The 13,261-nt window shown below is 37.1% G+C and overlaps 1 protein-coding gene across 7 annotated transcripts in view; it reads right to left on the minus strand.

Moving 5' to 3' along the window:
• The window catches only part of LOC102421225 (rab3 GTPase-activating protein catalytic subunit), a 92,368-nt gene that overhangs the window by 32,504 nt on the left and 46,603 nt on the right, over positions 1-13,261 (minus strand). For 6 of the 7 annotated variants that reach the window (XM_006103875.3, XM_023745115.1, XM_023745114.1 and 3 more), the window contains 7 exons: positions 12,933-13,014; positions 7,372-7,440; positions 6,193-6,266; positions 3,764-3,856; positions 3,132-3,301; positions 1,224-1,310; positions 293-465 (listed from right to left, as the gene is read on the minus strand). In XM_006103875.3, coding sequence (XP_006103937.1) covers positions 293-465; positions 1,224-1,310; positions 3,132-3,301; positions 3,764-3,856; positions 6,193-6,266; positions 7,372-7,440; positions 12,933-13,014 — 748 coding nt within the window. The remainder of the gene's footprint in view (positions 1-292; positions 466-1,223; positions 1,311-3,131; positions 3,302-3,763; positions 3,857-6,192; positions 6,267-7,371; positions 7,441-12,932; positions 13,015-13,261) is intronic. The other variant, XM_023745113.1, reaches the window with a different exon arrangement.

Consider the following 13,261-nt stretch of genomic DNA (forward strand, 5'->3'; position numbering starts at 1 on the left):
CAATGCTATTAGATATTCTTGGGGAAAAACTTATAATGGATCTATAACTTTCCATTGTAGAGATATATAATCATTTATTTGGCCATTCTTTTATATTTGGCACTTAGGTTGTTTCAACCTTTTTCTCCCCTATTATAAATTTAATGCAGTCAACACCACTGAACATAAATCACGTCCAAAGTTTCTTACCATTTTCTTAGGGCAGAATTCCTAGATGAGAATTTATTCAAAAGTCAAATGCTGCCAACAAACAAAAAATCCTGTCTATACAACTAGATATTGAAATTATTACCCTGGAATCAGAAAGTCGTTTTCCCATCTGAAACGCATTTCAAGGACAAATTCCTGCCAGAGGTGTGCCACTCCTTTCAATCCTCCGTGGTAGAAATTGATCATACAAAGACACAAAGCCAATTTGTATGTTAAACTGTCAGATGGTGCAGATTTGAACTGATTGTAGAGATTCTAAATTTAACAGAATAGAAACAAAGCAAAACTTGTTAACATATTTATATGCATATTCAAAAACTGAGTGGGTGAAGATTTTAATACTAAAATTAATCTATCCTAGCAAAACTAGTTTTTATCAATGTTTAATACATTATTGCCTAAATTGTTCTTAGGGAGTTCCATGTTTTCAAGATTTCTACAAGGATCAAAAAAGTGAGGCTCTAGTTTGGTGATGTAAAAGTTGTAAGTTTCAATTTCTTCTGTGGAATCTTCAATATGTATTCCAATTTTTATGTTACTTTTAAAAACCCTTTACTTAAAAATAGTATACACTTGTTGTCAAAACCAAAAACAAAAGTGTCATTTAAACTCTCATTTCTCAATTTATCAAAGACCTGGATAAGGAAAACATAAAAAATTTACTTAATTTACATATTTTATATTATTAATGAGTTTTTTCACTCACTTGCTAGTTTGAAATACAGGAACAAATCTGTTGCCAAACAAATTTTATTATTTACAAAAAGTCTAAAATGAGGGAAATCCCACAATAATGCACAGTATTTTATGTTATTTTTTCCCATTGCTACCAGAAAAGTTCTTGCTATTGAAAATACGTCAATGTCCTATAGCAGATCATTTTCTGAGTGGAGGCCATGATCACCCCTTATGATTTCCTAAGGTGATTTTTAAAATAAAAAGATCCTTATTCTACTAATCTAGAAATATAGCAAATCCTTAGAAATTTGATGCATTTTAATCACTGGACTTACATATTCTTCACTCTCTGACAAAGGATTGTTGTCCATTGAAGAAGTTCCATCTAATGGTTTCTCAGAAGCAGCATCAGGGAATAAGAACTTAGGGAGAAAGGAAATAACCACAATGTCAAACACATTTCCTAATTTGTTGATTCTTGCTACTCATATAGGCACTAGTTGACTTTTTAATGATTTTGCTATTAAAACAGTGAAAATGCTCTTATTGACTGGCCAGTTGGTTCTTCATTATCTCAAACTATTTCTATTTTTCTTTGAAGATACAGAGGTTTAGTGACTAGCCAATTTTAGGAATCAGAGGCTTTTCTTAATAGTAACCACTTGGTTCTGTAAACTAAACAGAATGCAAAGCCAAAATTTCTTCACTATGATTGCAGGTTCATCTGGTCATTAAAGTTTTAAGAAAGTGTTAATATTATAAAAAAGACAAAGCTATAAAAGAAAAAAATTAAATACCCATATATTCATGAGACTCAGTTGTTATATTATCTACAGGTTTTCATATATGAAATAATAAAAGTATAATATTTAAGACACGTAACTTCATTTTATGAGATTCTCCTAGAACAGTAATTCCCAAAGTGGGCGCTACCACCCCCCGGTGGGCGCTGCAGCGATCCAGGGGGGCGGTGATGACCACAGGTGCATTTGGGGGCGATGAGTAACTGCTATTAAAATGTAAAAAAAATTAATTTCCAGGGGCTGAGTAATATTTTTTCTGGAAAAGGGGCGGTAGGCCAAATAAGTTTGGGAACCACTGTCCTAGAAAGTAAGAAGCAGTCTAAACCTGTAATGACCAGTGTATCTTTTCCACATGGTCTTTGTTTATGTGTCTGTGTGTAGGATTGGTTAAAAAAGAAAAATTCAGTGCATATAACAATTGAGCTATATAACTGGAGTAACATCTCTAAGGATACATTCTTAAGAAGGGGACTTCTCTACAGAAATTTACTTTCAGCCACCGCCCCCCACCCCCCGTTTTTTTTTTTAAATCACTGTTTCTCCCCAAGGACTCTGTGGTACTGTTGACTTGTAATTCCTTTTACTATGCATACTTTGCCACATATTACAGAACATATTCAACAGATTTTTAGAAACAGAGGAACTACGGTGTGCCAACCCCACTAACTCGGCACATTTACCAACAATATCCTATTCTCATATCACTGTGTGAGCTAAGTAACACTGCCCATGTCTTAGAGACATAGAAAATCTGGCCAAGAGTATTGTTCAGATTAATGACAGTGATAAGATTAACATGAAGTTTACAAGACCAGTCTTCTTTTCATTGTACTACTCTTGAAAGTTTTTCCCAAAACTGTCTTAATGCACAAATTGCCAGAAGTATGATTCTAACGACAATTAAGTGAAGAATATGGACCAAAGGCCTATTTTATGCCAGGCAAAGTAACAGAAGGTCCTTTAACACTCACAACAATCTCACAAGGTTTTATCAGCCTCATTTACAGATGAGGAAACTGAAGTCAAATGGGTGTTCAAATCACAAAGTCAGGCTCCCAGGCTGGGCCTGTTCCACCACACTATACCTAAGAGACACCCAGGCCCTCTTACTATGCACTACAATATAAGCTTTCTCTGTGAAAGAAATTAGATGGAGTTCAAGCGTCCCTCTGTGTGAAGCCTTCCCTGACTGCCACTGCCCAGAGACGAGGCACCCCTGCTGCGCTCTCACAGCCCCTCTGCCAGACTTCTCAAACGGAACACGTATTGTAAGTATTGTTTACTTTCCTTTTTCCCAGACACCAGTGAAAACACTCTGAATGTGGGGACTTTGTTTTACTCATTTTATATTCCCAATCCAGTGCCCGCCACACAGAAAGGACTGAAGATATAATGAATAAATGCATATGCATGTAGACATATAAAGACATTAGTGCTTACCAAGAGAATAGTGTTGAGGACATCATTATTCAGTGGTGACTCTTCTACACCTCTGTGTTTTTTTATTTTCTTCTTTGCAGTATGTACCATATTTGAAACTGATAATTTATGAATTGGAACCGGTGCTGGCTCTGTCAACTTTGACAAAGCATGAGTTATATCAGCAATTTCTAGAAGAATAGAAATGAATACAAATTATATCACCAACCTTAGCAGATCAAAGTGGTGAGTAAACTGAAGACTGTATAAAATATTTTAGTCACTCCTTTTATTAGTGTTACATGGTCTCAGAATTGTAAAATTTTAATACATGTTTACCTTCATATGCATGTATGATTGACAAAGGTGTAACACAAGTTACTTCTCCACAAGGGACTTCAAAAATAAGCCTCTAAAACCCTGCTTTTCAAAATAGCTTACATTCTTGGTGGAAAGAGCTTATTAAATGCACTTAGTGCTTTAAGCTCAGGGTATATAGTATAAGCTAGAGAGAAATGGTTAGCTATCTAGTCCAGCAACACTTGCTTTTCCAACTTAATTCAAGTAAGAAAATAGATAAATAACTGCTAGAAACATACCTAAGAAAAGGAGTTTCACATTTGAAAATAACTTAATAAAAAAAGGTAGGTTACCTCTCCCTTCTTCCTCAAATGTGGATCGTCCAAGAATCTCATCAGTTGATTCCTTCCGACGGCAAACTTTAAAAAATTCAGTGACAAAATCACCTACAGAGAAAAAAAAGTTATTAATTTTTGACACTTAACAAAGAAATCAGTCCTATAAATTAAAGTACATGCGTTTTCACAAAGCTATTAACTAAGATATGGAAAAAAATTTCAAAAAACATTCAGTATTTCCAACTCAAGACAAAAATTAATCCAATTTCAAAGGAAACCTGGCTCTTCTTTTTTCTCCATATCCCAGGACAGTAAATTTTTTTCCTTAGAATTCCTTCTAGAATAAAAGGAAAGAAACCGTACCTAATAATATTAAGCCCTTGCTCTGTGCCTGAATAAGACAAAGAGTAGCTATTCTCATTAAGCTGTACTAGTAACAAGAATATTATCCTATGTATACAGTGGTCTTTGTTCCCTAACTGCCACCCTATTGGAATTCGGAATCCATTAAAAAAATAAAAATTTAAAAAAATTTACAAGACTTAAATAGTCCTAGCTGGTTTGGCTCAGTGGATAGAGTGTCGGCCTGCAGACTAAAGGGTCCCGGGTTCAATTCCAATCAAGGGCACATGCGCCTGGGTTGCCGGCTCAATCCCCAGTAGGGGGCGTGCAGGAGGCAGCTGATCAATGATTCTCTCTCATCATTGATGTTTCTGTCTCTCTCCCTTCCTCTCTGAAGTCAATAAAAATATATTTAAAAAAGAGACTTAAATGTAAGGCATGAAACTATAAAAGTCTTAGAAGAAAACATAGGTAGTAAAATTTCAGACATCTCACATAGCAGAATTTTTGCCAATACATCTCCTAGGGAAAAAGAAAACTAAGGAGAAAATAAACTAATGGGACTATCAAAATAAAAAGCTTCTGCACAGCAAAAGAAACCAACTTCAAAATGAAAAGGGAACCTACTATATGGGAGAACATATTTGCCAGTGATACATCTGGTAAGGGGTTAATATCCAAAATATATAAAGAACACATATAACTCAACAAAAGCAAGATGAACAATCCAATTAAAAAATGGGCAGAAGACCTGAATAGACATTTCTCCAAAGAGGGCATACAAATGGCCAAGAGACATATGAAAAAATGCTCGAAGTCACTAATCATCAGAGAAATGCAAATTAAAACCACAATGAGATGTCACCTCACACCTATCAGAATGGCTATCATCAAAAAATCAACAAACAAGTGCTGGCGAGGTTGTGGAGAAAAGGGAACCCTAGTGCACTGCTGGTGGAATGCAGACTCTTGCAGCTACTGTGGAAAAGAGTATGGAGTTTCCTCAAAAAATTAAAAATGGAACTTCTGTTTGACCTAGTGATCCCACTTCTGGGATATCTTAAAAACCCTGAAACACCTATCAGAAAGAATATATGCACCCCTATGTTCATAGCAGCATTATTTACAATAGCAAAGATTTGGAAACAGCCCATCAGTAGATGAATGGATAAAAAAAGCTATGGGACATTTACACAATGGAATACTATGCAGCTATAAAAAAGAGGGATCTCTTACCCTTTGGGACAGCATATTATGCTAAGTGAAATGAGCCAATCTGAGAAAGACAAATATCCCATGATCTCACTTATTTGTGGAATCTAATGAACAGAGTGAATTGACCAACAAAATAAGACCAGAAGCATGGAGGCATGGAACAGACTGACATACCTTGATGTGTGGAGAGGGGGACAAGAAGAGATAAGCCAAAGAACTTATATACTTATATGCATAGTCAATGGACATGAACAATAGCGTGTGAAGACCTGGGGGGGTGGGTAGGGACTAAAATCGTAAAAATCAATGCTCTTTCCATCATATACAACAGGTTGGAAGGCATAGCAAAAGGCAAAAAGGGCTCCAATAACTAGAATGGAAGATGCAGACTATGCCACAGGAGGAAAACCAGGAAGTGACATAAATACATTTTAAGACTAAAACTCAGATCATGAGAAAATATCAGATAATTCTGAGATGTGACTGGTTAAAACTAAAATACTCTGTTAGTGCTATTCAAGAGTAACTAGAAGAATTCACTACTGTTAGCAAAGATTTTTAATAATTGATTGAGAGAGAGAGAGAGAGAGAGAGAGAGAGAGAGAGAGAGATATTAGAGTGAGAGAGAAGTGGCCCCTGCTCCGCTATACACAGCCCGACCAGGGATGGAACCCGCAATCTGGGTATGTGCCCTGACAAGGAATTAAACCCACTACCTTTTGGTATATGAGACAATTTAGCAGATCTACAAAGCACTTCAACAAATGTAAAACAAAAAAATATTTTTTGGACAGATAAAATAAAGTATAAAGAATGAGTTCAGTGTTCCTGATCTGGAAGACAGGCAGACTGGTGGTATTTCAGGAAAGGAAGATAATACATCTTACCTAGCAAACACTGAGGATTATCAGCTTTTCGAACTCTAACAGACCAATGGGGAGCCTGAAGAGGATCCAAATCACTAAAATGTAAAACAATAAACATAAGATCCTAATTATGATCATCTGTAATACTCATGAATTTATCAAAATGCAGTCTAATAAAAGCATTACACAGAAGGATAAGCTATACGTTTTGCTTCCCTTAAACTTACTATTATTCTGAGGCCATTTGGATGAGTTAAAAAAAAATCTTAAGAAACCAAAGTGCTTGGAGAAAAAGAACCAAAGGAAATAACAAAAAAATTTTTAAAAAGTGGTCAATGCACATTGATAATCTAATGAAATTACATTAGGAAATATAAAAAAGGAACGAGAAATAACTAAGTATGCATTTTAAAAATATATATTATCATTCAAACAGCAAATCATTATGTTGCACACCTGAAATTAATACAATGTTATGTCAATTATAACTCAATTATTAAAAAAAGGATACACCCAAAAATACTAACTGGCTGTTTTATAAGTAATGCGATTCTAGGTAGTGTTTACTTTTTTCTTTATACCCATCTTAATTATCTGATTAAGAAAGCTCATGTTATTTTCACCAGTAGCAAATACAACACATTTGTTTTAATTATGAAAAGAAAAAGTGTCTTATTTCTCCTGTTCTGCATCAGGAATGAGAGTGTACTAAAACTGCGTTCCTCTTTCTCCACATTCTTCCTAGATAGATAATGCTTGCTGTAATTTTCAAGTCATTTCCATTGGTAAGGAGTATATGACATGGATGTTATTTATGACATTTAAAGATCAAATATTATTTCCACACTTTCTGATGATGACCATCCTTTCAAATCACTTCATGAAATGCTTCTAATCAGCTAAGAAAAGTTTAACAGAATTATGTACTAAATCCCAACTGATTAGATATATCTTTGCTAAAACTGAATAAGACTGAGATTGTTCATTATCTCTGAACTAAGGATCATATCCCTAAAGTCAGCAGCTTAAAAACACATCTTTAATACATATTAATCAGTCTTAAGAGTGATATTTAAAAAATAGAAAAATCAACCTTATCAGAAACTGATATAAAGAAAAAAGGAAAATTGCTAACCATTGGCAGTTAATTTATTCTACTGAAATGTTTGAGTCTCAATGCATAACTCTTAACATACTTACGAATAAACATCATTATCCACAATGATACCTTCAGTCAGGTGAGGCCATGTAGTTGCTAAGTGGAGTTCACTAAAAATAAACAAAACATAAGATATATCCAAAAGCTTTAATGTGTGTGTGTGTATACATATGTGTGTGTGTGTGTATATCTTCTAACTCTAGAAATGTATCCTAAGTAAATAACCAGAGATATACATACAAGTATGTTAAAAGTGGTATTATTTATAACACAATAAAAATGGAAACAACTAGTTTAGTGAATGGTAGCACACCCATATGAAGTAAATGTCTTTGCAGACATTAAAAAATCGTACTATACATAACAGCCAAATGTCTATCAGTTGATGGGTAAATAAAATGTGGTATATCCACACAATGGCAATGTTATATAGCCACGAAAAACAATGAAGTAGTGATTCATGTTATAATATGGATTAAAGGCGTGGTGCACGAAAATTCGTGCACTTGGGGGGGGGGGTCCCTCAGCCCGGCCTGCGCCCTCTCACAGTCCGGGAGCCCTCAGGGGATGTCCTACAGATGGCCTCACTCTGCGAGAGGCGACCGAGTGGCCAGTGCAGCCCCGCCCCCTTCCCCATCGTCCCTCCGCCGCCACTGGTCACTGCCACTTCCCTCCCCCATCACCATCCCCTCCCTCTGTCCGCTGGCATGCAAATTGGCCAGCCTGGCGCCACCTGCTCGCCGGCCCTGCCCCTCGCCCACTGGTTGTTCCGCCATTCAGTCTATTTGCATATTACACTTTTATTATATAGGATTAACCTAAAAAACATTATGCTCCCTGGCCCCGGTGTGGTTCAGTGGTAGAGTGTTGGACCTCACACTGAAAGGTTGAGGGTTAGATTCCCGGTCAAAAGCATGTTCCTGGGTTGCAGGTTTGTTCCCCACCCCAGTTAGTGCATGGGTTGCAGACTCTCTCTCTCCCCACTACCTTCCACTATCTCTAAAAAAACAAAACAAAAACAAACAAAAACCAAAAAACAAAAACATAAAAACAATGGAAAAATATTCTCAGGTGAGAATTAACCAAAATGAACAAACAAAAACACACACATTATGCTAAGTGAAGGAAACCAGACATGAAGGAGAACATATTGTATACTGCAATTTATATAAAATGTCCTGAATGGGAAAATTCATAGAAACAGAGAGTAGCACTTTCCTATAGCTGGAGAGCCTGGGAAGATTAGGAGGGATGGCAGCTAAGAAGTGAGGTGTTTCTTTTTGGGGTGATAAAAGGTTTTGGGATTAGATAGTGATGATGGTTGTACAACTCTGTAAATACTAAAAACCAGTCCTAGCTGGTTTGGCTCAGTGGATAGAGCATCGGCCTGAGGACTGAAGGGTCCCAGGTTTGATTCCGGTCAAGGGCATGTACCTGGGTTGCAGGCACATCCCCAGTAGGGGGCGTGCAAGAGGCAGCTGAATAGATGTTTCTCATTGATGTTTCTAACTCGCTATCCCTCTCCCTCTCCCTTCCTCTTTGTAAAAAAAATCAATAAATATATTTAAAAAAAACCCCAAACCACTAAATTGTACTTATTTATTTGTTTGTTGGTTTATTTATTGTTAATCCTCACCTGAAGACATTTTTTTCCATTGATTTTCAGAGAAAGTGGAGGGGAGGGAAGAGGGAAGGGCAGAGGAGAGAAGGAGGGGAAGCGAGAAGGTGAGAGGAAGAGAGAATGACATCATCGATTGGCTGCCTCCCACACATTCCCTGACCTGGGCTGGGGCTCAAACCTGCCACTTCAGTATGTGCTCTTGACCGGAAGCGAACACTAGACCCGTTGGTAAGCAGGCCAATACTCTAACCACTGAACCATGCTGACCAGAGTTGAATTGTACACTTTTAACTGGTGAATTCCATGGTACATGAATTACATGCCAATTTTGGGGGGAAAAAAGTTATATATGAGGGTTGGCAAAGTTCTTCTGCAAAGGATCAAAGAGTAAATATTTTAGCTGTTGTGAGCCATGTGGTCTATGTTATATTTTTGGTTGTTTTTTCTTTTAAAACCTTTTAAAATGTAAAAACCATTCTTGGCTCTTTGGCTATAGAAAAGCAGGCAACTGGCCAGATTTGATCCACAGGTCATATAGTTTGGGGATCTCTTATAAATGAATATTAAGTTTCAAAAAATGTTCATGTAAAATTATAAAATAAAAAAAGCAAGCCACAAAAAATATAGAGGATGACAAACATTTATAAAATATCTATATATATAAATGCCTAAGTGACCATTATGCCCTGATGACTGGATGATCAGCCAGTAGCTATGATGCACACTGACCATCAGGGGTTAGACACTCAATGCAGGAGCTGCCCCTTGGTGGTCAGTGTGCTCCCACAGCCAACCTCCCATGGCTGGCCAACCTCCTGCGGTGTCTTCCCCTCTACCCCACCTCCCCACCCACCCCCCCACCACTGGCCAGCCCTGATTGGGACTAGGCAAGATGGCCCCTATAGGCCCACTTGTCGGCCAGGACCCCCCACCCGTGCATGAATTCGTGCACCGGGCCTCTAGCATAAATATATTGTGCAAAAGATAAGTTAACATAGCAGGCTTAATAGGACTACTTGCAAGGCTGGCCCTTGGCTTGATATCTTGGAACTTCAGAAGGGTTCCTACCATTTCCTGATAAAAGTGGCTCACTGTGCCTAAACTACTTATGCAAACAATATGATTTAAGTTGAATACCCGCTTTCTTTCTTTTTTTAAATATATTTTATTGATTTTTTACAGAGAGGAAGGGAGAGGGATAGAGAGTTAGAAACATCGATGAGAGAGAAACATCAATCAGCTGTCTCCTGCATACCCACTACTGGTGATGTGCCCGTAACCAAGGTACATGCCCTTGACCAGAATCAAACCTGGGACCCTTCAGTCCGCAGGCCGATGCTCTATCCATTGAGCCAAACCGGTTAGGGCCCTCCTTTCTTTTTGATATATTTTAGGTAGAGGGTGCCTACGTGACCAGCCCCAGATAAAAACCCCAAGCATTGCCCTGGCTGGGTGGCTCAGTTGGTTAGAGCATAGTCCCATACACCAAAAGGCTGCAGTTTTGATTCCTAGTCAGGGCACATACCTAGATTGCAGGTAGTATTCCTAGTTGGGGCACATATGGAAGGCAACTGATTGATGTCTCCCTTGCACATCGATGTTTCTCTCTCTCTCCCCTCCCCCCCCAAATCAATAAAAAATATAAAAACATAACAAAACAACAACCATAACCCTGGGTCAGGATAAAAGAACAACAAACAAACCCTAAGCATTGAGCCTCTAATGAGCTTCCCTGGTAGATAGCCTTTCACACATCACAATGCATTGCTGGGAGAATTAAGTGTATCCTGCATGACTACACTGGGAGAGGAAGCTTGTGCCTAGTTTGCTCTGGATCTCACCCTATGTGCCTTTTTCCTTTGATTTTTTCATTGTATTCTTTTGCTGTAATAAATCATAGCCACAAGCTCAACTGTTGAGTTCCGTGAGTCCTCCTAACAAATCACTGACCTGAGGGTAGTCTTGCAGACCCTTGTTGCACATGCATTTATATACACCAAATTCACACATAGACAAAGTGGCTGGAAGAACACATATCAAGCTGTAATTAGTGATCTACGAGTGGTGGGATTATGAATTTAGTGAATTTTTTTTTTTACTGTCTAGATTCTAAATTCACTTATGTTTGGGGACTACAGAAACCAAAAAGAGCCAATTACATTAATTCGCTGATCTTTGGTGGTGCTTGACTAATTGGCAACTCCAGCCGGAGACTCGGAATCCACAAGTACAGTTTAGAATTCACTGTGAAAGCAGGGCCAGCTCTCCACAATAATGCAGTGTAACTTCAGTTATGAACTGAGCAACTAGACACCCTTGGTTCAAGCCTATTTTCCAACTCCCAACCTATAATGGTTCCAATTAAACGTTTAAGTTACCAAATATCTTTCCAATAAAGATGATTAGAGTTTAAAACTCTAAGCTCCTGAGTGATTTTAGGTATTAACCTCAGATTCAGTTCCTAAGCTTTTATCACTATGTCCTCTTCTCTCCTTCTAACTATAGAACAGTTTCTTTGACAAGAAGAAAAGACACTAAAAAAGCCTCTTCATTTCCTCTTCCACTGCAAAAGATTCCTTTTTAAAAGCATAGCGCCCACAACATTTCTAATCACCGTTTGACTTAACTGGTCTTCCATATGTATCACCTTACCCCCAATTTATTTGTGCATACTTCTTTAATCATTTGTTTCTCTACTGACTCCTTATCACATATAAAATTAGAAAGAAATATTTAATAACTAATTATTTCAAATTTCTACTACCAGGTCAATTTTATTCTTTCCACCTAAATTTTCATTAAGCAAAATTCAAATGAATGAGTCAGTTGGAGGGTGATAAATCTATCTGTAAGTCACCATATACAATTTCTCTTGTTTGCTGTATTCTAGCCATGCTGGCCATCTTGCATTTCTTCCAATAAACAAACTAAACTCTTTCCTACATCAAGACCCCTTGCACAGGCTCTTCCTTCCACCTGGAATGGTCGTTCTCTAACTCTTTGCCTGTATAAGTCCTCCCCTAACTGAGACTAAAGTTAAATATACTTCCTTTGAGAACACTTTCCTGATGGTGCCCCAATCTAAACTAGCTCCTAATTTTACTGTCATTACAGCCTGTACTCTTCCTTCAATTATCCCTCAACTTGTATGTTTATGTAGGTGATTATTTCAAGTCTATTTCCTTCACTAGACTGTAAATACCAAGAAGGCAGATACTTTTATTAACTTCTGTATCTTCCTCATTTAGCAATGTGCCCAGCTCATGTAATAAAACAATGTTAATTACAAAAGATACTCACTTTTTCTTCTCCTGAGTAATTTTTAAAGTATTGTTATTTCTAACTCTATGTAAGATTATTAAGAATGTACATATACATGTGTATATATTTTTTCATTAACCAAATAGTTTAACTTAACAAATAAGATAGCTTCTAAATCACCATTGTTTATATTTTCCAAATATTTTATTACTGGTGATTAAACTTTCCAAGCCCCACATTTTCTTGTGAAACAACTTTTTCTTAAACTTCAGTAGCTCTTTTAGAAAAGCAGGTGGGTAACCTAAGAGGTTACCCCTTATGCCTTAAGTCTTAAACTTAAGTCTTAATTTATACATTTTGAAAAAGTAGTCAGGAAAAATGTAAATGTTAATTCTGGGTGAAAGATACATGAAAGTTTGTTACATATAACAGTCACAATCTGTTTTCAATATTTCAAATGTTTCCCAAAAAGTAGACCAAGAATCACTTCTATAAGAAAAATCAATAAATGGTATTATATACATTTTATACATTATTTTAAAGCTTCTTATTACTTAAGTTACAGAGAGAGAAAAAAAGAAGAACAGATTGTTAGTCATAGGTCTGAATCCAGTACTATATTCATTGCAGGAGGCTACATTATTAAAAAGCACAGTAAAATCAGTATTAATATAATTTTTAAAGTGAAGTCCCATAAATCAAATAGATTGAAATTCTCACCTTATAGGATCTTCACAGGCACCAAAAGGTAGCTTGCCAAACTCCAAACCTCCAACTTCCCCTCCTACAAGGGCATCTATATCTAAACAAAATAAACGTTTTTCCAGTATTGAGCAAAAAATAGAGAGAAGAATTAGTTAGGTTAGCCCTTTGGAAGATTATAGATTTAAAAATGCCTACTTCGCCCTAACCGGTTTGGCTCAGTGGATAGAGCGTCAGCCTGCGGACTGAAGGGTCCCAGGTTCGATGTACCTTGGTTGCAGGCACATCCCCAATAGGGGGTGTGCAGGAGGCAGCTGAGTGATGTTTCTCTCTCATCGATGTTTCTA

This window comes from Myotis lucifugus, unplaced genomic scaffold (assembly GCF_000147115.1).
Source record: "Myotis lucifugus unplaced genomic scaffold, Myoluc2.0 scaffold_517, whole genome shotgun sequence".
Taxonomy (NCBI): Eukaryota; Metazoa; Chordata; class Mammalia; order Chiroptera; family Vespertilionidae; genus Myotis; species Myotis lucifugus.